This window comes from Nipponia nippon, unplaced genomic scaffold (assembly GCF_047370975.1).
Source record: "Nipponia nippon isolate SJK-2023a ecotype South Korea unplaced genomic scaffold, ASM4737097v1 scaffold_33, whole genome shotgun sequence".
Classification (NCBI taxonomy): domain Eukaryota; kingdom Metazoa; phylum Chordata; class Aves; order Pelecaniformes; family Threskiornithidae; genus Nipponia; species Nipponia nippon.
The window spans coordinates 3,248,155-3,266,087 of NW_028262351.1; the positions used below are offsets into that span (position 1 = coordinate 3,248,155).

At 45.7% G+C, this 17,933-nt stretch overlaps 1 protein-coding gene across 1 annotated transcript; it reads left to right on the forward strand.

Moving 5' to 3' along the window:
• The first annotated feature begins 12,664 nt into the window (after positions 1-12,664).
• Positions 12,665-13,449, forward strand: LOC148054190 (endogenous retrovirus group PABLB member 1 Env polyprotein-like). Its single transcript, XM_087770652.1, is given in 2 exon segments — positions 12,665-12,788; positions 12,791-13,449. Coding segments are annotated over 2 exon segments (783 nt in total).
• The last annotated feature ends 4,484 nt before the right edge of the window (positions 13,450-17,933 follow it).

The following is a 17,933-nucleotide window of genomic DNA, read 5'->3' on the forward strand; positions in this document are numbered from 1 at the left end:
CACAAACGGAAATACATGAAATTCCATCTGAACACAAAAAAATACTTTCTTAATGTGAGGGTGGTCAAACACTGAAACAGGTTACCAGAGGAAGGTTGTGGAGTTTCAATCCTTGAAAGCATTCTAAACCCAACTGGACATAATCCTGGGCAACCTGCTCTAGCTGACCCTGCTTGAGCAGGGGTGTTGGACTAAATGGTCTCAAGAGGTCCCTTCCAACCTAAATGATACTGAAGTTCTGTGGGTTTTCTGATTTTCCTTATAATGCACCCAACCACTTCTCTTCTTCCATGTACTGTATTGGCTGGCTCAGTGCCTAATACCACATTGTTGATTCCCCTCTGGTAGTGTACTGGGTTTGCGTGGCAAGGTTTTAGTAGTGGGGGGGCTACAGGGGTGGCTTCTGTGAGAAGCTGCTAGAAGCTTCCCCTGTGTCTGATAGAGCCAATGCCAGCTGGCTCCAAGACAGACCCACCACTGGCCAAGGCTGAGCCAATCAGCGATGGTGGTAACGCCTCTGTGATAACATATTTAAGAAGGGGAAAAAGTTGCTGCTCAATGGCAATTGCAGCTGGAGAGGAGAGTGAGAATATGTGAGAGAAAGAACTCTGCAGACACCAAGGACAGTGAAGAAGGAGGGGGAGGAGGTGCTCCAGGCACCAGAGCAGAGATTCCCCTGCAGCCTGTGGTGAAGACCATGGTGATGCAGGTTGTCCCCCTGCAGCCCATGGAGGTTAACGGTGGAGCAGATATTCACCTGCAGCCTGTGGAGGACCTCACGCCAGAGCAGGTGGATGCACCCGAAGGAGGCTGTGACCCCGTGGGAAGCCCGTGCTGGAGCAGGCTCCTGGCAGGACCTGTGGACGCGTGGAGAGAGGAGCCCACACTGGAGCAGGTTTTCTGGCAGGACTTGTGACCCTGTGAGGGAACCACGCTGGAGCAGTCTGTTCCTGAAGGACTGCACCCCATGGAAGGGACCCATGCTGGAGCAGTTCATGAAGAACTGCACCCCGTGGGAAGGACTCACGATGGAGAAGTTCGTGGAGGACTGTCTCCCATGGGAGGGACCCCACGCTGGAGCAGGGGAAGGGTGTGAAGAGTCCTCCCCCTGAGGAGGAAGGAGCAGCAGAGACAACATGTGATGAACTGACTGCAACTCCCATTCCCCATCCCCCTGTGCTGCTCGGGGGGAGGAAGTAGAGAAGCCAGGAGTGAAGTTGAGCCTGGGAAGAAGGGAGGGGTGGGGGGAAGGTGTTTTTAGATTTAGGTTTTATTTCTCATTATCCTACTCTGATTTGATTGGTAATAAATTAAACTAATTTCCCCAAGATGAGTCTGTTTTGCCCATCACAGTAATTGGTGAATGATCTCTCCCTGTCCTTATCTCGACCTGCAAACTTTTTGTTATATTTTCTCTCCCCTGTCCAGCTGAGGAGGGGGAGTGATAGAGAGGCTTTGGTGGGAACCTGGAATCCAGTCAGGGTCAACCCACCACAGGTAGCCAAGAGTCTAAAAATTAGGAGGTAGATACCTAATTTGCAGGTGCTGGAAATGAGCATTGGATCTACCCCATAAATTGTATTTAAATCTGTAATGACACACAGTGATAAAAATAACATGACCGAATCCAGCAGTTTTATTTAGCTCCTATGCAGCATGTTTCATCTCTAGATCTAAAGCATTTTCCACAGAAATTGTTACCTTGGTTCTGATTATACATCTATAAAGGAAAGCCTGAGATAGGGAGAAATTTTAGTGAGGTTACAAGAAAAACAAAGGAGCATGCCACTCCCAAGCTTATCTCTAGTGAGCCTGGTTTTATCCCTTTCCTCCTTCAGATCTAGTTTAAAGCTCTTTCAATGAGCCCTGCTAACTCCTGTGCAAAGATCCTTTTCCCCCTTTGAGACAGGTGTACCCTGTCTATCACCGGCAGGCCTGGTGTTTTGTAAACTGACCCATAATTAAAAAAACCAAAATTCTGCTGGTGACACCAGGCATGGAGCCAGGTATTGGTCTACTGGCTCTTCTTGTTTCTTCCCTCATCATTCCCTGCAACTGGAAGGATAGAGGAGAACACTACTTGTGCTGCTGATCCCTTAACCAGTCATCCCAAGGCCCTGAAGACTTTCTTGATTGCCCTCAGATTTCTTGTTGCAATTTCATTGCTGCCTACCTGAAAAAGTCAATAATGGATAATAATCTGAGGCCCGCACCAGGGTAGGAAGCTTTCTCTTCGCATCTTTAACCCAGGCCCCAGGGAGGCAGCAGACTTCCCTAAGAAGTGGTTCCGGTCTGCATATTGGGCCTTTTGTTCCCCTCAGAAGGGAGTCTCCTATGACAATGAGCCCTCTTTTTTTCTTTGTGGAAGTGGTTTTGACGCAGGGCATAGGCTGACTTATCATCAGCGACACCTCCGAGCTAGATGAACCATCGTCCTTGTCATTGTTCAGTTCCACTTGCAGAGCTTCATGCCTGTTATGCAAGGGCACCTGGGAAGGTGGGGCAGTCACACAGGAAATGTGCCTCCTGTGCCGGGCAGGAACTTGTCGCCATTGCCCCATATCCCTTAAGTCACTGTGTTCAGCCAGGTGGAGATAGGATAGGGAATCCATCACAAGAACAGGAGGAGGAAGAGGCAGAACCCATAAATGAGATGGTAACCACCCGATCCCTATCCCTGAGTGAGCTGCGAGATATGCAAAAAGATTTCAGTCATCATCCAGGTGAGCACATCATCACCTGGCTGCTCCAATGCTGGGATAATGGGGCCAGTAGCCTGGAATTAGAGGGTAAGGAAGCCAAGCAGCTGGGATCCCTTTCTAGGGAAGGGGGCATTGACAAAGCAATTGGAAAAGGGCCACAAGCCCTCAGCCTCTGGAGGCGACTCCTGTCAGGTGTGAAGGAAAGGTATCCCTTCAAGGAAGATGTTATATGTCACCCAGGCAAGTGGACCACCATGGAGAGAGGTATCCAGTACCTGAGGGAATTAGCCATGCTGGAGGTGATTTATGATGACCTGGACAACAAGCAGCTATCCAAAGATTCAGATGAAGTCCAATGCACACAACCCATGTGGCGTAAGTTTGTACGGAGCGCACCATCGTCGCATGCAAACTCATTGGAAGTAATGACATGGAAAGACAGAGAGGAACAGACGGTGGATGAATTGGCTGGCCAACTCCGGCAATATAAAGAAAGTCTCTCTTCCTCCCTACAGGTCTGCCTCTCGGCTGTGGAGAAACTGTCCCAGGAGCTCCAACAACTCAAAGAGGATAGATCCTACTCCCCACCTGTACGGACCAGTATCTGGGCCATTAGGAGTAAGTGTCCCTCTGCTCAAGAGAGAGGATATAGTGGATACACACCATGGGCCACCCTATGGTTTTACCTGCATGACCATGCAGAGGACATGAGGAAGTGGGATGGAAAATCTACCTCGACCCTAGAGGCATGGGTACGTGAGTTACAAGGAAAAACAGTCACAAAGGAGGGTTCTTCCAGGACAATCGCTGCTCCAGTTTCCAGTGAGCAGTTCCCCAGACAGAGTAGAAGGGCTGATTTTGCTTCTGATCTTAATAAAGGGACTTTTGATTCACATTTACAGGACGTGAGTAATGAATGCTATGACCAGGACTAGAGGGGCCCTGTCTCCAGCCAGGTGGAGGAAAGGGACAACCGGGTGTACTGGACTGTGTGGATTTGATGGCCTGGCACATCAGACCTACAGGAGTATAAGGCTCTAGTGGACACCGGTGCACAGTGTACCCTCATGCCATCAAGCTATAAAGGAGCAGAACCCATATGTATTTCTGGAGTGACAGGGGGATCCCAACAGCTGACTGTAGTGGAGGCTAAAGTGAGCCTAACTGGGAAGGAGTGGCAAAAGCACCCCATTGTGACTGGCCCAGAGGCCCCATGCATCCTTGGCATAGACTACCTCAGGAGAGGGTATTTCAAGGACCAAAAAGGAGTACCGGTGGGCTTTTGGTATAGCTGCCTTGGAGATGGAGGAAATTAAACAGCTGTCTACCTTGCCTGGTCTCTCAAAGGACCCTTCTATTGTGGGGTTGCTGAAGGTCAAAGAACAGGTACCAATCGCTACCACAACAGTGCACTGGCGGCAATATTGCACCAACAGAGACTCCCTGATTCCCATCCATAAGTTGATTCGTTGACTGGAGAGCCAAGGAATGATCAGCAAGACTTGCTCACCTTTTAACAGTCCCATATGGCCAGTGCGAAAGTGTAATGGAGAGTGGAGACTAACAGTAGACTATCGGGGCCTGAACGAAGCCACGCTGCCACTGAGCGCTGCCGTGCCGGACATGCTAGAACGTCAATACGACCTGGAGTCAAAGGCAGCCAAGTGGTATGCTACAATAGATATCGCTAATGCGTTTTTCTCAATCCCTTTGGCAGCAGAGTGCAGGCCACAGTTTGCTTTCACTTGGAGGGGGGTCCAGTACACCTGGAATCGACTGCCCCAGGGGTGGAAACACAGCCCCACCATTTGCCATGGACTGATCCAGACTGCACTGGAACAGGGTGGGGCTCCGGAACACCTGCAATACATTGATGACATCATTGTGTGGGGCAACACAGCAGCAGAAGTTTTTGAGAAAGGGAAGAAAATAGTCCAAATCCTTCTGGAGGCCGGCTTTGCCATGAAACAAAGTAAGGTCAAGGGACCTGCACAGGAGATCCAGTTTTTAGGAATAAAGTGGCCAGATGGGCATCGACAGATCCCAATGGATGTGATCCACAAAATGACAGGCACGTCTCCACCAACCAGCAAAAAGGAAACACAGGCTTTCTTGGGCGTTGTGGGTTTTGGGAGAATGCATATTCCAAATTACAGTCTGATCGTAAGCCCTCTCTATCGAGTGACCCGGAAGAAGAACGATTTCAGATGGGGCCCTGAGCAACGACAGGCCTTTGAACAAATTAAACAGGAGATAGTCCATGCAGTAGCCCTTGGGCCAGTCCGGGCAGGACAAGATGTAAAAAATGTGCTCTACACCACAGCCGGGTAGAAGGGCCCTACCTGGAGCCTCTGGCAGAAAGCACCAGGGAAGACTCGAGGTCGACCCCTAGGGTTTTGGAGTTGGGGATACAGAGGATCCGAGGCCTGCTGTAGTCCAGCTGAAAAAGAGTTATTGGCAGCATATAGAATCATAGAATCATAGAATCGTCAAGGTTGGAAAAGACCCTTAAGATCATCGAGTCCAACTGTCAACCTATCACTGCCAAGTCCATCTATACCATGTCTTCAAGCACCATATCTATCCGTTCTTTAAATACCTCCAGGGATGGAGACTCAACCACTTCCCTGGGCAGCCTGTTCCAATGCTTGACCACCCTCTCAGTGAAGAAGTTTTTCCTAATATCTAACCTAAACCTCCCCTGGCGCAGCTTGAGGCCGTTTCCTCTAGTCCTATTGCTTGTTACTAGGGAGAAAAGACCGACCTCCACCTCGCTACAACCTCCTTTCAGGTAGTTGTAGAGAGCAATAAGGTCTCCCCTCAGCCTCCTCTTCTCCAGGCTAAACAACCCCAGCTCCCTCAGCCAGTCCTCATAAGACTTCTTCTCTAGACCCTTCACCAACTTCGTTGCCCTCCTCTGGACACGCTCCAGCACCTCGATGTCCTTCTTGTAGTGAGGGGCCCAAAAATGAACACAATACTCGAGGTGCGGCCTCACCAGTGCCGAGTACAGGGGCACTATCAGCTCCCTGGTCCTGCTGGCCACACGATTCTTGATACAGGCCAGGATGCCACTGGCCCTCTTGGCCACCTGGGCACACTGCTAGCTCATGTTCAGGTGGCTGTCAATCAACAGCCCCAGGTCCTTTTCTGCCAGGCAGCTCTCCAGCCACTCCTCCCCCAGCCTGTAGCGTTGCATGGGGTTGTTGTGACCCAAGTGCAGGACCCAGCACTTAGCCTTGTTGAATCTCATGCAGTTGGCCCCGGCCCAACGATCCAGCCTGTCCAGGTCCCTCTGCAGGGCCTTCCTACCCTCCAGCAGATCGACACTTCCATCCAGCTTGGTGTCATCTGCAAACTTACTGAGGGTGCACTCAATCCCTTCATCCGGATCATCAATGAAGATATTGAACAGGACCGGCCCCACTACTGAGCCCTGGGGAACACCACTCGTGACCGGCCGCCAACTGGATTTGACTCCATTCACCACCACTCTCTGGGCTCGGCCCTCCAGCCAGTTTTTAACCTAGCGTAGAGTGCACCCATCCAAGCCATGAGCAGCCATCTTCTCCAGGAGAATGCTGTGGGAGACTGTGTCAAAGGCCTTACTAAAGTCCAAGTAGACAACATCCACAGCCTTCCCCTCATCCACTAAGCGGGTCACCTTGTCACAGAAGGAGACCAGGTTAGTGAAACAGGACCTCTCTTTCATAAACCCATGATGGCTGGGCCTGATCCCTCAGTTGTCCCGCACTTGCTGCATAATCGCACTCAAGATGATGTGCTCCATGACCTTCCCCAGCACCGAGGTCAGGCTGACAGGCCTGTAGTTCGTGGATGCTCCTTCTTGTAGAGGGGCGTCACGTTTGCTAGCTTCCAGTCATCCGGGACCTCCCCGGTTGAGCAGGACTGCTGGTAAATATTGGAGAGTGGCTTGGCCAGCTCCTCTGCCAGCTCCCCTGCCAGCTCCCTCAGTATCCTCGAGTGGATCCCATCTGGGCCCATGGACTTGTGTGCATCCAGGTGGAGGAGCAGGTCAGTGACTGCCACCTCTTCAACAAATGGGACTTCACTCTGCATCCTATCTCCATCTCCCAGCTCAGGGGTCTGAAAAACCTGAGAATGACTAGCTTGACTATTAAAGACTGAGGCAAAGAAGGCATTAAGTACCTCTGCCTTCTCCTCATCCTTCGTGGCAATGTTTTCCTTCACATCCAACAAAGGAGGGAGATTCTCCCTGGCCCTCCTGTTGTCGCTGATATATTTGTAAAAACTTTTTTTGTTGTCTTTAACGGCGGTGGCCAGTTTAAGTTCCATCTGCACCTTCGCCTTTCTGATCTTCTCCCTGCATATCTTCACAACATCCTTGTATTCCCCCTGAGTCACCTGCCCCTTCTTCCAAAGGCGGTAAGCTCTCCTTTTTTTTCTGAGTTCTAGCCAAAGCTGTCTGTCCAGCCAGGCCGGTCTTCTCCCCCGCCTGCTCGACTTGTGGCGCATGGGGGCGGCCTGCTCCTGCGCCTTTAAGATATCCTCCTTGAATAACGTCCAGCCTTCCTGGACTCCTTTGCCCTTCAGGACTGCTTCCCAAGGGAGTTTGTTTACTAGACTCCTGAACAGCCCAAAGTCCGCCCTTCTAAAGTTCAGGGTAGCGGTCTTGCTGACCCCCTTCCTTACCTCTCCTAGAATTGAAAACTCTATCATTTCATGGTCGCTGAGCCCAAGAGAGCCTCCGACCACCACATCGCCCACCAGGCCCTCTCTGTTCGTGAACAGCAGGTCCATATGCACCCATATTTGCGCATTTACGTAATAAAGGAAAATACCTCGACTCTGTGTGTGAATTGGACAACGCACACTGGGTAACGGACCCAAGTTTTTGGGACAACAGTTTTTGGCGACTCTGGTGGGACCACGCTGACAGCCTTGCCCAGTTTGTCTTGCCGCACCTGACGGGAGAATGGAACTGAGTGGATTCCAGCGCGCACCAACCTGTTGATCAGTGACTGCATCAGCTCTTCTTCTACAGTTGGGCGGTAAGTGACACAGTGGTGCAACACTTTTAAAAAGGGGTATTTTCAAATATTGGGGAAAGGGAGAATGGCTGAAATCTCTTGAGAAGCAGTAAGCTGTTGGCAAGCCCTGCATAAGGTGCATCAGAGAGGATACGCAGCATTGGCATCACCCTGCGTAAGGCGCATCAAGAAGGATACGCGGCAGGGGAATAGGTGTTAAATTCTTTTCGGTACCGCAATGGGCTCTGCTGCTTCTCAGGAGGCACCCCTTTGTTCTCCTCTAGGATGCATCCTAAAAGATTGGAATAAATTTGGTGGGGACCCCATGACAAAAGATAAATTGAAAAGATAGTGTAATCAATGGTGGCCACAATATTGTTTGAAAGAATGTGTGCAGTAGCTCAAAAATGGGTACAAATTTGGATCCGGATGATGCTAGTAATCTGAAATTGTTTAATATGTTTTTTATTGGCCAATCGGAGTCAGATATTAGGAAGAAATTGCAAAAAGTGGATAGTGCAGACAGAATGACAATTTCACAATTGATGTCAATCGCATATGAAGTTTATAATAATCAGAATGAAGTGGAAGAGAAAAAAAAAGGAAAAAAAAACCCACAAAACCAAAGCTACAGGCTTCCTTGTTAGCTGCCTTGGCAGAAGAACAAGGGAGAGGTAAAGGAAGAGGCAGAGGAAATTCACTAATTGGATTTAGGGGCCGAGGAGGAGGCCATGGAAATTCAAGGGGGAATCGGTGCAATACCCCTTTAGGATCTAATTAATGTGCTTATTGTAAGCAGGATGGTCACTGTGGGGGGAAAAAAATTGTTAGCATCAGTTGAATATTCAGGAAAAAGGGATGGAGACAGCAGCTGAGGTACTGGCAGAAATAGGATTAGATCGAAGGGGACCGGAGGAATCCATTAAAGTTTCACCAGCCGATCCTCTGGTTCCAGTGAAGCTGGGGAATGAAACAATAGATTTTTTTAATAGATAGTGAAGCAACACATTCCGTACTTACAGACTGTAAGGGACCATTAAGTAAAATCAAAACTAGTGTAATTGGTGCCACTGGGAAAAGGACTCTAAAATCATTTTTGCAACCAATGGAGTGCACAGTTGGAAACACTAAGGTAACTCATTCCTTTCTCTATATGCCGGAGTTTCCCCTGCCACTGTTGGGGCGAGATTTATTGTGTAAATTGAACACGCAAATAACTTTATCTGAAGTTTCTGTACAGTTACATATTCCCCCAGAAAATGCTTGGAAGGCACAGATATGTTTGCTGATTCAAGAGGAAAACGATGAAGATGCAAATATTCTGGAAGAAATATTTAATGCAGTAATACCGTTGGTATGGGCATCTGGAAAACCCGGACGAGCAAAGAATATGACTCCAATCAAAACTGAATTGAAACCTGGAGCACAACCGGTAAGAAAGAAACAATATCCAATAAAATTGGAAGTGAGGAGAAAACTGGAACCACTTATCAACTCCTTCTTAGAATATGGACTGCTAAGGGAATGCCAATCAGAATTCAATACTCCCATCTTACCGGTAAGAAAACCTCATTCTCAAGACTATAGATTAGTGCAAGACTTGCGAGAAATTAACATTCGGAAAGTCGATGTCCACCCTGTGGTACCAAATCCGTATACTCTGCTTGCTTCTGTCCCTGAGAATAACATGTGTTTTACAGTTCTAGACTTGAAAGATGCTTTCTTTTGCATCCTGGTGGATGAGCAGAGTCAACTCATTTTTGCTTTCGAATGGGAAACCCCTACTACCGGAAGGAAAACCCAATTATGTTGGACTGTACTGCCACAAGGATTCAAGAATAGCCCCACGTTATTTGGTAACATATTGGCAAAAGAACTGGAACAATGGCAAGGTGACAATGAACATATAACTTTGTTACAGTACATTGATGATTTATTAATTGGCTCAAATGATTACAGCAAGTGCACAAATAGTAAAAGACAGAGTTCGATATCTGGGATTTGACATCATGCAGGGACAGAGGGAGTTAAGTGCAGAACGAAAAGAAGCAATTTGCAGAATTGCGGTACCCACTTCAAAGAAACAATTAAGAGGGTTCCTGGGTATGGCCGGATGGTGTAGGCTATGGATCCCTAATTTTGGGCTGATTGCTAAACCATTATATGCTGCTATTAAAGGGCCAGAAGGGCTGCTGGAATGGACTGCTGAATGCCGAAAAGGGTTTGATGAAATCAAGAAAAGACTAATGGAGGCTCCTGCATTAGGACTTCCTAATTTGGAGAAACCCTTTCAGCTATATGTACATGAGAGACAACAAGTAGCCCTAGGAGTCCTAACCCAAATGTTGGGGAGTTGGAAGAGACCTGTGGGGTATTTTTCTAAACAGTTGGATGAGGTCAGTAAAGGATGGCCTTCTTGCATTGAAGAGGCCAGGAAACTGACTTTGGGACAACATATCACTGTATTTGTACCCCATGCTGTGATCTCTCTCCTAGAGAATAAAGGACACCACTGGATTTCTCCAAGCAGATAGATTGGGTAAATACCAGGCTGTCTTGCTGGAGCAGGATGATGTTACCCTTTCAATATCTACTATCTTAAATCCTGCCAAGTTCGGAACAAAATAAATTACAGCATGACTGCTTGACAACAATTGAACAAGTTTATTCTAGCAGACCAGATTTGCAAGATACTCCTCTGTCAGATTTTGACTTAGAATTATATACAGATGGGAGCAGTTATATGTCTGCAGGAAAGCGATGTGCTGGATATGCAGTAGTAAGCAGACACCGTACTTTGGAAGCTGAATCTGTACCTCCTAATACTTCAGCCCAGAAAGCTGAACTGATTGCGCTGATTCGAGCTTTAGAAATTAGTACTGGAAAGAAAGTTAATATATATACGGACTCAAAATATGCCTTTGGAGTTGTCCATGCACATGGGGCGATCTGTAAAGAAAGGGGCCTCCTAAACTCACAAGGAACCCCTGTTAAATATGGCGCTGAAATTATGAAATTGTTACAAGTTGTTTTACAGCCAGAAAAAGTTGCAGTAATCCATTGTAAAGCACACCAGAAGGGAAACAACGAAGTAACCAGAGGAAATCGGAGATCAGATGCAGCTGCCAAAGAAGCAGCCCTAAAAAACCTAAAGATAGAAGGAGCTCTAATTCCTGAACATTGCCTAAGCCTGACCCCTCCACAATATACAGAAAGAGAAGATCAACTGGCTGAACAACTAGACTGTACCAAAACTGAACAAGGAAGGTGGATGACACCTTTAAAACAACTCCTAATTCCTGAAAGGACAATGGAATTTGTATTGAAGAAATTACACCAGGAAACACACATGAGCTCTGACGCATTGGTTCTTGTTGCAAAGAAACATGTTATAGGACCAAAAATGCAGAGCCTTGCAGATATAGTGGTAAAGAAATGCCCAGTATGCTGTGCCAATAACCCAAAAATTGAAAAGAGAATACCAGGAGGAAATGTAAAACAAGGAATAGCGCCCGGAGAGTATTTGCAAATAGATTTCTCAGAGTTACCTAGGGGTAATCAATATAAATATCTGCTGGTTTTAGTAGATACTTTCTCTGTTTGGCCTGAAGCTTTCCCCTGTTGCACCAATAAAGCTAGAGAGGTGGTTAAGGTAATGCTAAAAGAAATTATTCTGAGATTTGGTATTCCAGAAGGAATATCTTCGGACAATGGACCCCATTTCATAGCGGAAGTAGTACAGGGAGTGTCTAAATTTCTAAAGGTAAAATGGGATCTCCACACTCCATGGAGACCTCAGTCCAGTGGTAAAGTAGAGCGAATGAATCAGACTCTCAAAAGACAAATTTCAAAATTATGTCAGGAAGCCCATCTTAAATGGGTAGAGGCCCTGCCTCTAGCCCTATTGAGGATCAGGATAACCCCAAGAATTAAAGAAAAAGTAAGTCCCTTTGAGATACTGTATGGAAAACCATATCCTGCTAATACCATTATGATAAGGGGGGATGCATGTTAAAGGACAAGAGACAATCAAAGAGTACTTAATCTCTCTATCGCAGGTTTTATCTTCTTTACATAGATACTTGAACCACAGGACACCACTACCATTGGATACCCCTGTTCATCCCTTTCAGCCAGGAGGCTTAGACTACATATGGACTGGGAAGGATGAACCATTAAAGGAAAAGTGGAAAGGACCATATACTGTGTTGTTAAGAACTTTACACTGCAGTAAAGGTAGAAGGAGTGGATTCTTGGATTCATTATACGAGAGTGAAGAAGGCGCCACTTCCTGAGCAGAAACAGTGGACTTCGGAGCCCACAGGGGTTGAAGATTTCCAGGAAAAATTGATGGTCATCAGGAATTGTTATGTTGAATGAGAAAACATTTAGAGAATACTGTTTATAGTAGTGTGAACTTGAACATGGAGAAATTAAAGATAGCACTAGTAGTACTGGTTTACCAATGCATGATTACTTGTGACAGCAATTTGGTTTTGCAACTAGTCCAATCTTTTGGGAGAATCCATAACATTAGTCAAATTACTGCATGGTTACCATTGTCAAAATCTGCTGCTTCCCCCTTAGATTGGGGAATTCTGACTATTGACCTAAATCGAACTTTTGATACCATTTTAACCAGTGGGATAGGAATACTGCAATTTAACTTAAAGAAAGAGAAAGTATTTGGATTAGGCAGAAGGAAAATTTTGGGAAATGAATCGGAAAATTTATGTTGGCATATTAATGAGACTCATCAGCCAGGACTAATAAAAGTGGCTGAACCTTGTGATTGATTCCATTGGGGAATGCAGTTTCCACCTGTTTGGAAGACCGCTGAAGAGGGAGAGTGGCATTACATGCAATCAACTCCTTGGTGTACTGATTGGATAGGAGACCAATTGAAAGATTAGGAAGTTAATTTTACTTTCAAATTTAACTGAGACTAGAATGGAAGTTCCAAAAGCCTACAACTGGAACTGTACTCGAGTTTTTAATTGTTCAGCTGATATATCAGAGATTCAAAGAACTGGACTGATAGCTAGAGCTTTAAGATTAGGGTGTTTATGCCAAAATTATTCAACATCCCTAAAGGACAATGTGGAAAACGACCCCTAACCCCCGACTTGTAGGGAAGAGTTAAAAGGTCCTATGGGGATCCCTGGCAACACCCATCAACTGGAACGAAAGTAGGGTGGATATTAGAGTCCATATTCAGCCCTCAGATTGCTTCTTTTAGAAATAGGATATGGTTACATAATTTAACCGGGCAAATCGAGGCACTAGCAAATGCCACGAAAATTGGCTTACATGGTCTAAATGTACAGTTACAAACTACCTCAAGAATGACTCTCCAAAATTGTTTAGCCCTAGATTTATTGCTTTTACATGAACACGGTGTCTGTGGATATTTCAAATTGAGCGATGACAAGTGTTGCATCCATATTCTGAATGTGACTGAGGATTTAGAGAAACAACTAGATGTTATTCAACAGGTAGCCAAATCAAGTCGGGACTTAAGAGAGGGCATGGAAACTGGGTGGTTAAATAAAATCTTACATGGTCTAGGATTCTCCGTGACAGGATGGTTGCAAAGCCTGTTGCAAAATTTGATTACTCTTCTGATTATTATGGTAATTGTTTGTATCATGTTTGGTTACTTGAAAACTCTTATTACTAGGCAACTATCCCAATCACATGTATTAGTGGTGCAAAATGAAGGTGAGACTTGTTGAAGATTGGAGCTTCGATAAGTCTCAAAGGGGGAAAAATTTATGCAGGTAAAGATTAACCTTGCTCATTTTTACCCTAACAATACTATGGAATCATGAAACAGAATATATGTCTTATAACAAAGAACCCTAAAGTGAATGATAGTCTGCTTCACTAACGGTCCGTAAAGGACTGCTTAGTGTTGCCAAAGTTAAGTGAACTTAGGGGAAAGGTAATGCCGGCAGGGGGAGATCACGACCACCGACTCAAGGACCACCCACTCAAGAAACCCACCGACCCAAAAGGTTAAGGAAGTAAAGGTCTCGAGAATCGTAGTGAGCATGCGTAGTAATTTACATGGCAGGCGAAGAATTTTAACCAATCATTTAGCAAGGTGACAATGAATATGTATTAGATGATTGTACAAATAATTGTTAGTTTACATCAATGGCATGCTGGTTTGTACCACGCACCCGTATTTGCTCATTTACGTAATAAAGGAAAATACCTTGACTCTGTGTGTGAATTGGGCGACCGGGTAACGGACCCAAGTTTTTGGGTCAACACTATGTGTAAATTGTTTAGTAGCTTCATCTTCGTGGCCTGTTTGAATAAGTACAAAGTCATACAAAACAAAGTAAGAGAAACACTGTTAGGAATCTTTTTTAGTTAAAAAAAGACTAAGTAAACAATTGTTTACTCTTTAAAAGCTATTATTGTTATGAATATCCTCCAAGATAATTTTAATTGAAAGAATTTCAATTCAAGAGTAGAAGGCTTTTCCCTGTTTATTTTGAATTTTTGATAACAGCTTACCTCTAGTCAGCTTCACAATTTCATCTTTCACAGCTAACCAGGGAAAGAAAACACTTTTTCAGAAACAGAAATGTGACTGTTATCAGGGGCCTCAGACAAGAATGCAGATTGTTATCAGGAGCCTCAGACAAGAATGCACCCAAGGACATGACTTTCCAACTGTGACTGGCATATCCTGGGGGAGTGCAGATAAACCCATTGAAACCAAGACAAGGAACCTGAGAAGACAAGACCACATCTGGAAGAAAAGACTCAGAGTTCATGAAAAGAACACTAAGAGACACCTCTTTAATAACCACTAGGAACCACCAGGGACCACCGAAGACCCCCATGGAAGCCCTTGGAGACTCAGGCCACATGTGTAAAGACTATGCAAATATGATAATTAGTTCCAGGAAACAGAACGAATATGTATAGTAATTCTAGGAAATCCAATGCATATGTATGTAACAGGAGGATATAAGCTTTGACTGATGCAACATATGGCATGCACATTAGGTGGAACTATCCCCCGTGCATCCAGCGCTGCAATAAAGAGAATGCTTGCTTCTTAATGGTACATTGGTGTTAAGAGGTTTATTCCCGATTTCAGTGACATGACTATAAATTGACTGAAGGTCAGACAGTACAGAAATCGTTTTAACTTTAAAAACATACCCCTCAAAGCAAAACAATTACTTGAAGCACAGATTGTAAGGGTATGTGGAAGGAGAGTGTCTGCTCCTTTAAGGGTATCTGGTCAAGGACCTTTCTCAGTGCAACAAGGGATAATAAGACAAGGAGGAAGCCATAAACAAGAACATGCAGGGACACAAACCTGACTTAAAAATGATAAGGGAGGCAGTGATGTGAACCAAACCTAGTCAGTCACACTAATTGATGAGGGCATGTGGGAATGTGAATATGTTTATTCCAGCAAGGTTATCTGATCAGGGACCTGATCAACTGGGAAACCAAGGGAAAAGAGGGAAGCCAGAAACCAAAATATACCAAGACACAGACCTGACAGAGCAAACATGGAGACAATGACAACAAACCTCGCCAGTCACACCAGTTGATAGGCTATCAAGAAACCACAGGTGCCACTTCCAGGAAGATTAACCTGGACTTTGCAACTGATAAGACTGTAAACCAAGGGGAGAACCCAGACTGGAGGGGTGCAGGAATCGATAGAGCTGTAAAAACCCATGAGAGGATGTGCAGGTGTTGACCCAAAAACTTGGGTCCGTTACCCAGTGTGCGTCATCCAATTCACACACAGAGTCGAGGTATTTTCCTTTATTACATAAATGCGCAAATATGGGTGTGTGGTACAAACCAGCACACCATTGATGTAAACTAACAATTATTTATACAATCATCTAATACATATTCATTGTCACCTTGCTAAATGATTGGTTAAAATTCTTCGCCTGCCATGTAAATTACTACGCATGCTCACTACGATTCTCAAGACCTTTACTTCCTTAACCTTTTGGGTCGGTGGGTTTCTTGAGTGGGTGGTCCTTGAGTCGGTGGTCGTGATCTCCCCCTGCCGGCATTACCTTTCCCCTAAGTTCACTTAACTTTGGCAACACTAAGCAGTCCTTTACGGACAGTTAGTGAAGCAGACTATCATTCACTTTAGGGTTCTTTGTTATAAGACATATATTCTGTTTCATGATTCCATAGTATTGTTAGGGTAAAAATGAGCAAGGTTAATCTTTACCGGCATCACAGGGGAAGGGAGAGCAGGGAGGAACAAAGAGAGGGGTAGACGGTATAAAGGATATAAAAGGTGCTGGTCAGATGTAAAAACGGGCCGGTCAGCACACTTCTCTGGCTGAGCCCTGTGCCTGATCACTGCAGTCTGTCCTATCTTCTTGCATCTTCTTATTAAATATTTTCTTAACTATCTCTGTGTATAATCTCACTCTCTATCTATCTGGTGTGTATGTGTGCTGCAAGGACTAAGAGCCAGCTACTGGTGAGACCTGTATGTGTGTGAGTGGATTTGGTGCCAGCTACTGGAGTCAGACCTGGAGTGTGGGTGCCCCCAGCCTGTGATGTCAACTACTGGAGCAAGTGGGGTCTCAGTGTCAGCTACTCTGTTATCAGGGGCCTCAGGCAAGAATGCACCCAAGGACATGACTTTCCAACTGTGACTGGCATATCCTGGGGGAGTGCAGATAAACCCATTGAAACCAAGATAAGTAACCTGAGAACTCTACAAACAAAGGGATGAGCTAAGACAAGACTGATACCAAGGACTTAAACAATTTAGTAAAAGATCAGGCCCCTTTTGTCCTTTTGTGTAAATTTTGTAAGGTGTAAACTTTGTAAGATAAAGGAGTCTGCATGTCAAAGGTCTCAATAGTAGTATCTCCTGGGTTGTAAAGCCTGACAGACTGAAAGCAGGATGTGATAAGGAGGAACTGAAACAATGAGATGAGGAGGGAGGAATGATTACATGTCCGAAGGAATAGTTACATGTCTGCCTAAAACCAGTTTCGGACGATTAAGGCTTTAGAAACTTGTCCATAATCTCATCATGCAAATTACTAACCAATCATTGTAAAGAGAATTAACTTTGCAGTTTTTGTGTATAAATGTATCGTGGAAGTCCTGTTCGGTGTGCATGTTAGGAGGAGAGATCCCCCATGCACCCAGTGCTGCAATAAACCAATGTCGGCTTTCTAAACTGTCATTTGGTTTGGAGAGTTTTCTTGGTTACTATTTTCAGTAACAAATGGAGTGAGTGGGTGTCTTTAACTTCCAGGGTGGGAATGGTGAGTGTTCCCAAAACCAGATACTGGGGGTACTGATGTGAGCGAGGCAAATGAGGGGCTCAGCGCTAGAGTGGGACCATAGGTCACAGCCTGTGTGCCTGGTGCTGGCTGCTGGGGGGGGGAAGTGCCTGTATCTTCTCTAAACTTGGGGGGGGGTGTGTATATTCACTAGCAAACTTTAAGCTGGACTAGCAGGTGAGTAGGGGACCCATGAAGCGGGTAAGGGGGCCTGGGATCCGAGCAGGGGTGCCAGGCAGACAGAGGGGCCATGCCGGTACTCAAGGGATCTGCAAATGTGAATGTGCTTGTGAACCTTCACTAGTGACCTTCTATCTCTACCAGCCAAAGAGGAGGAAGGGGACTTGGCTGTCTGTGTTTATGTTTTATGTGAGTCCTGTATGTAGGTGCTGTTGAAGGCAGGGCCTTGTCTATGGCAATCTGTGTGACTGGCTGTGTCAGTGTTCTCTGTGTGTCTACGTGTGTGTGTCTGGGATATATGAGCAGCTTTGTTACTGGATGAACCTGCAAACAGGAAAGCAGCAGCCACATCCCTCAGCCAGGGCAGAGGTTCTGGGTCCCCAGGCATTGGGCTGGGCTCCAGCAGCCGGGCAGAAAAGGACAGAGTGTCTGGAAGAGGCAGCTGCATGCTCTCTACATCACTTAACACAGATGTCCTGGTTTCAGCTGGAATAGAGTTAATTTTCTTCTTAGTAGCTGATATAGTGCTGCGTTTTGGATTTAGGATGAGGATAATGTTGATAACACACTGATGTTTTGGTCGTTGCTGACTAGAGTTTACACTAGTCAAGGACTTTTCAGCTTCCCATGCTCTGCCAGGTGCACAAGAAGCTGGGAGGAAGCAGAGCCAGGACAGCTGACCCAGACTGGCCAAAGGGCTATTCCATACCATATGACATCATGCT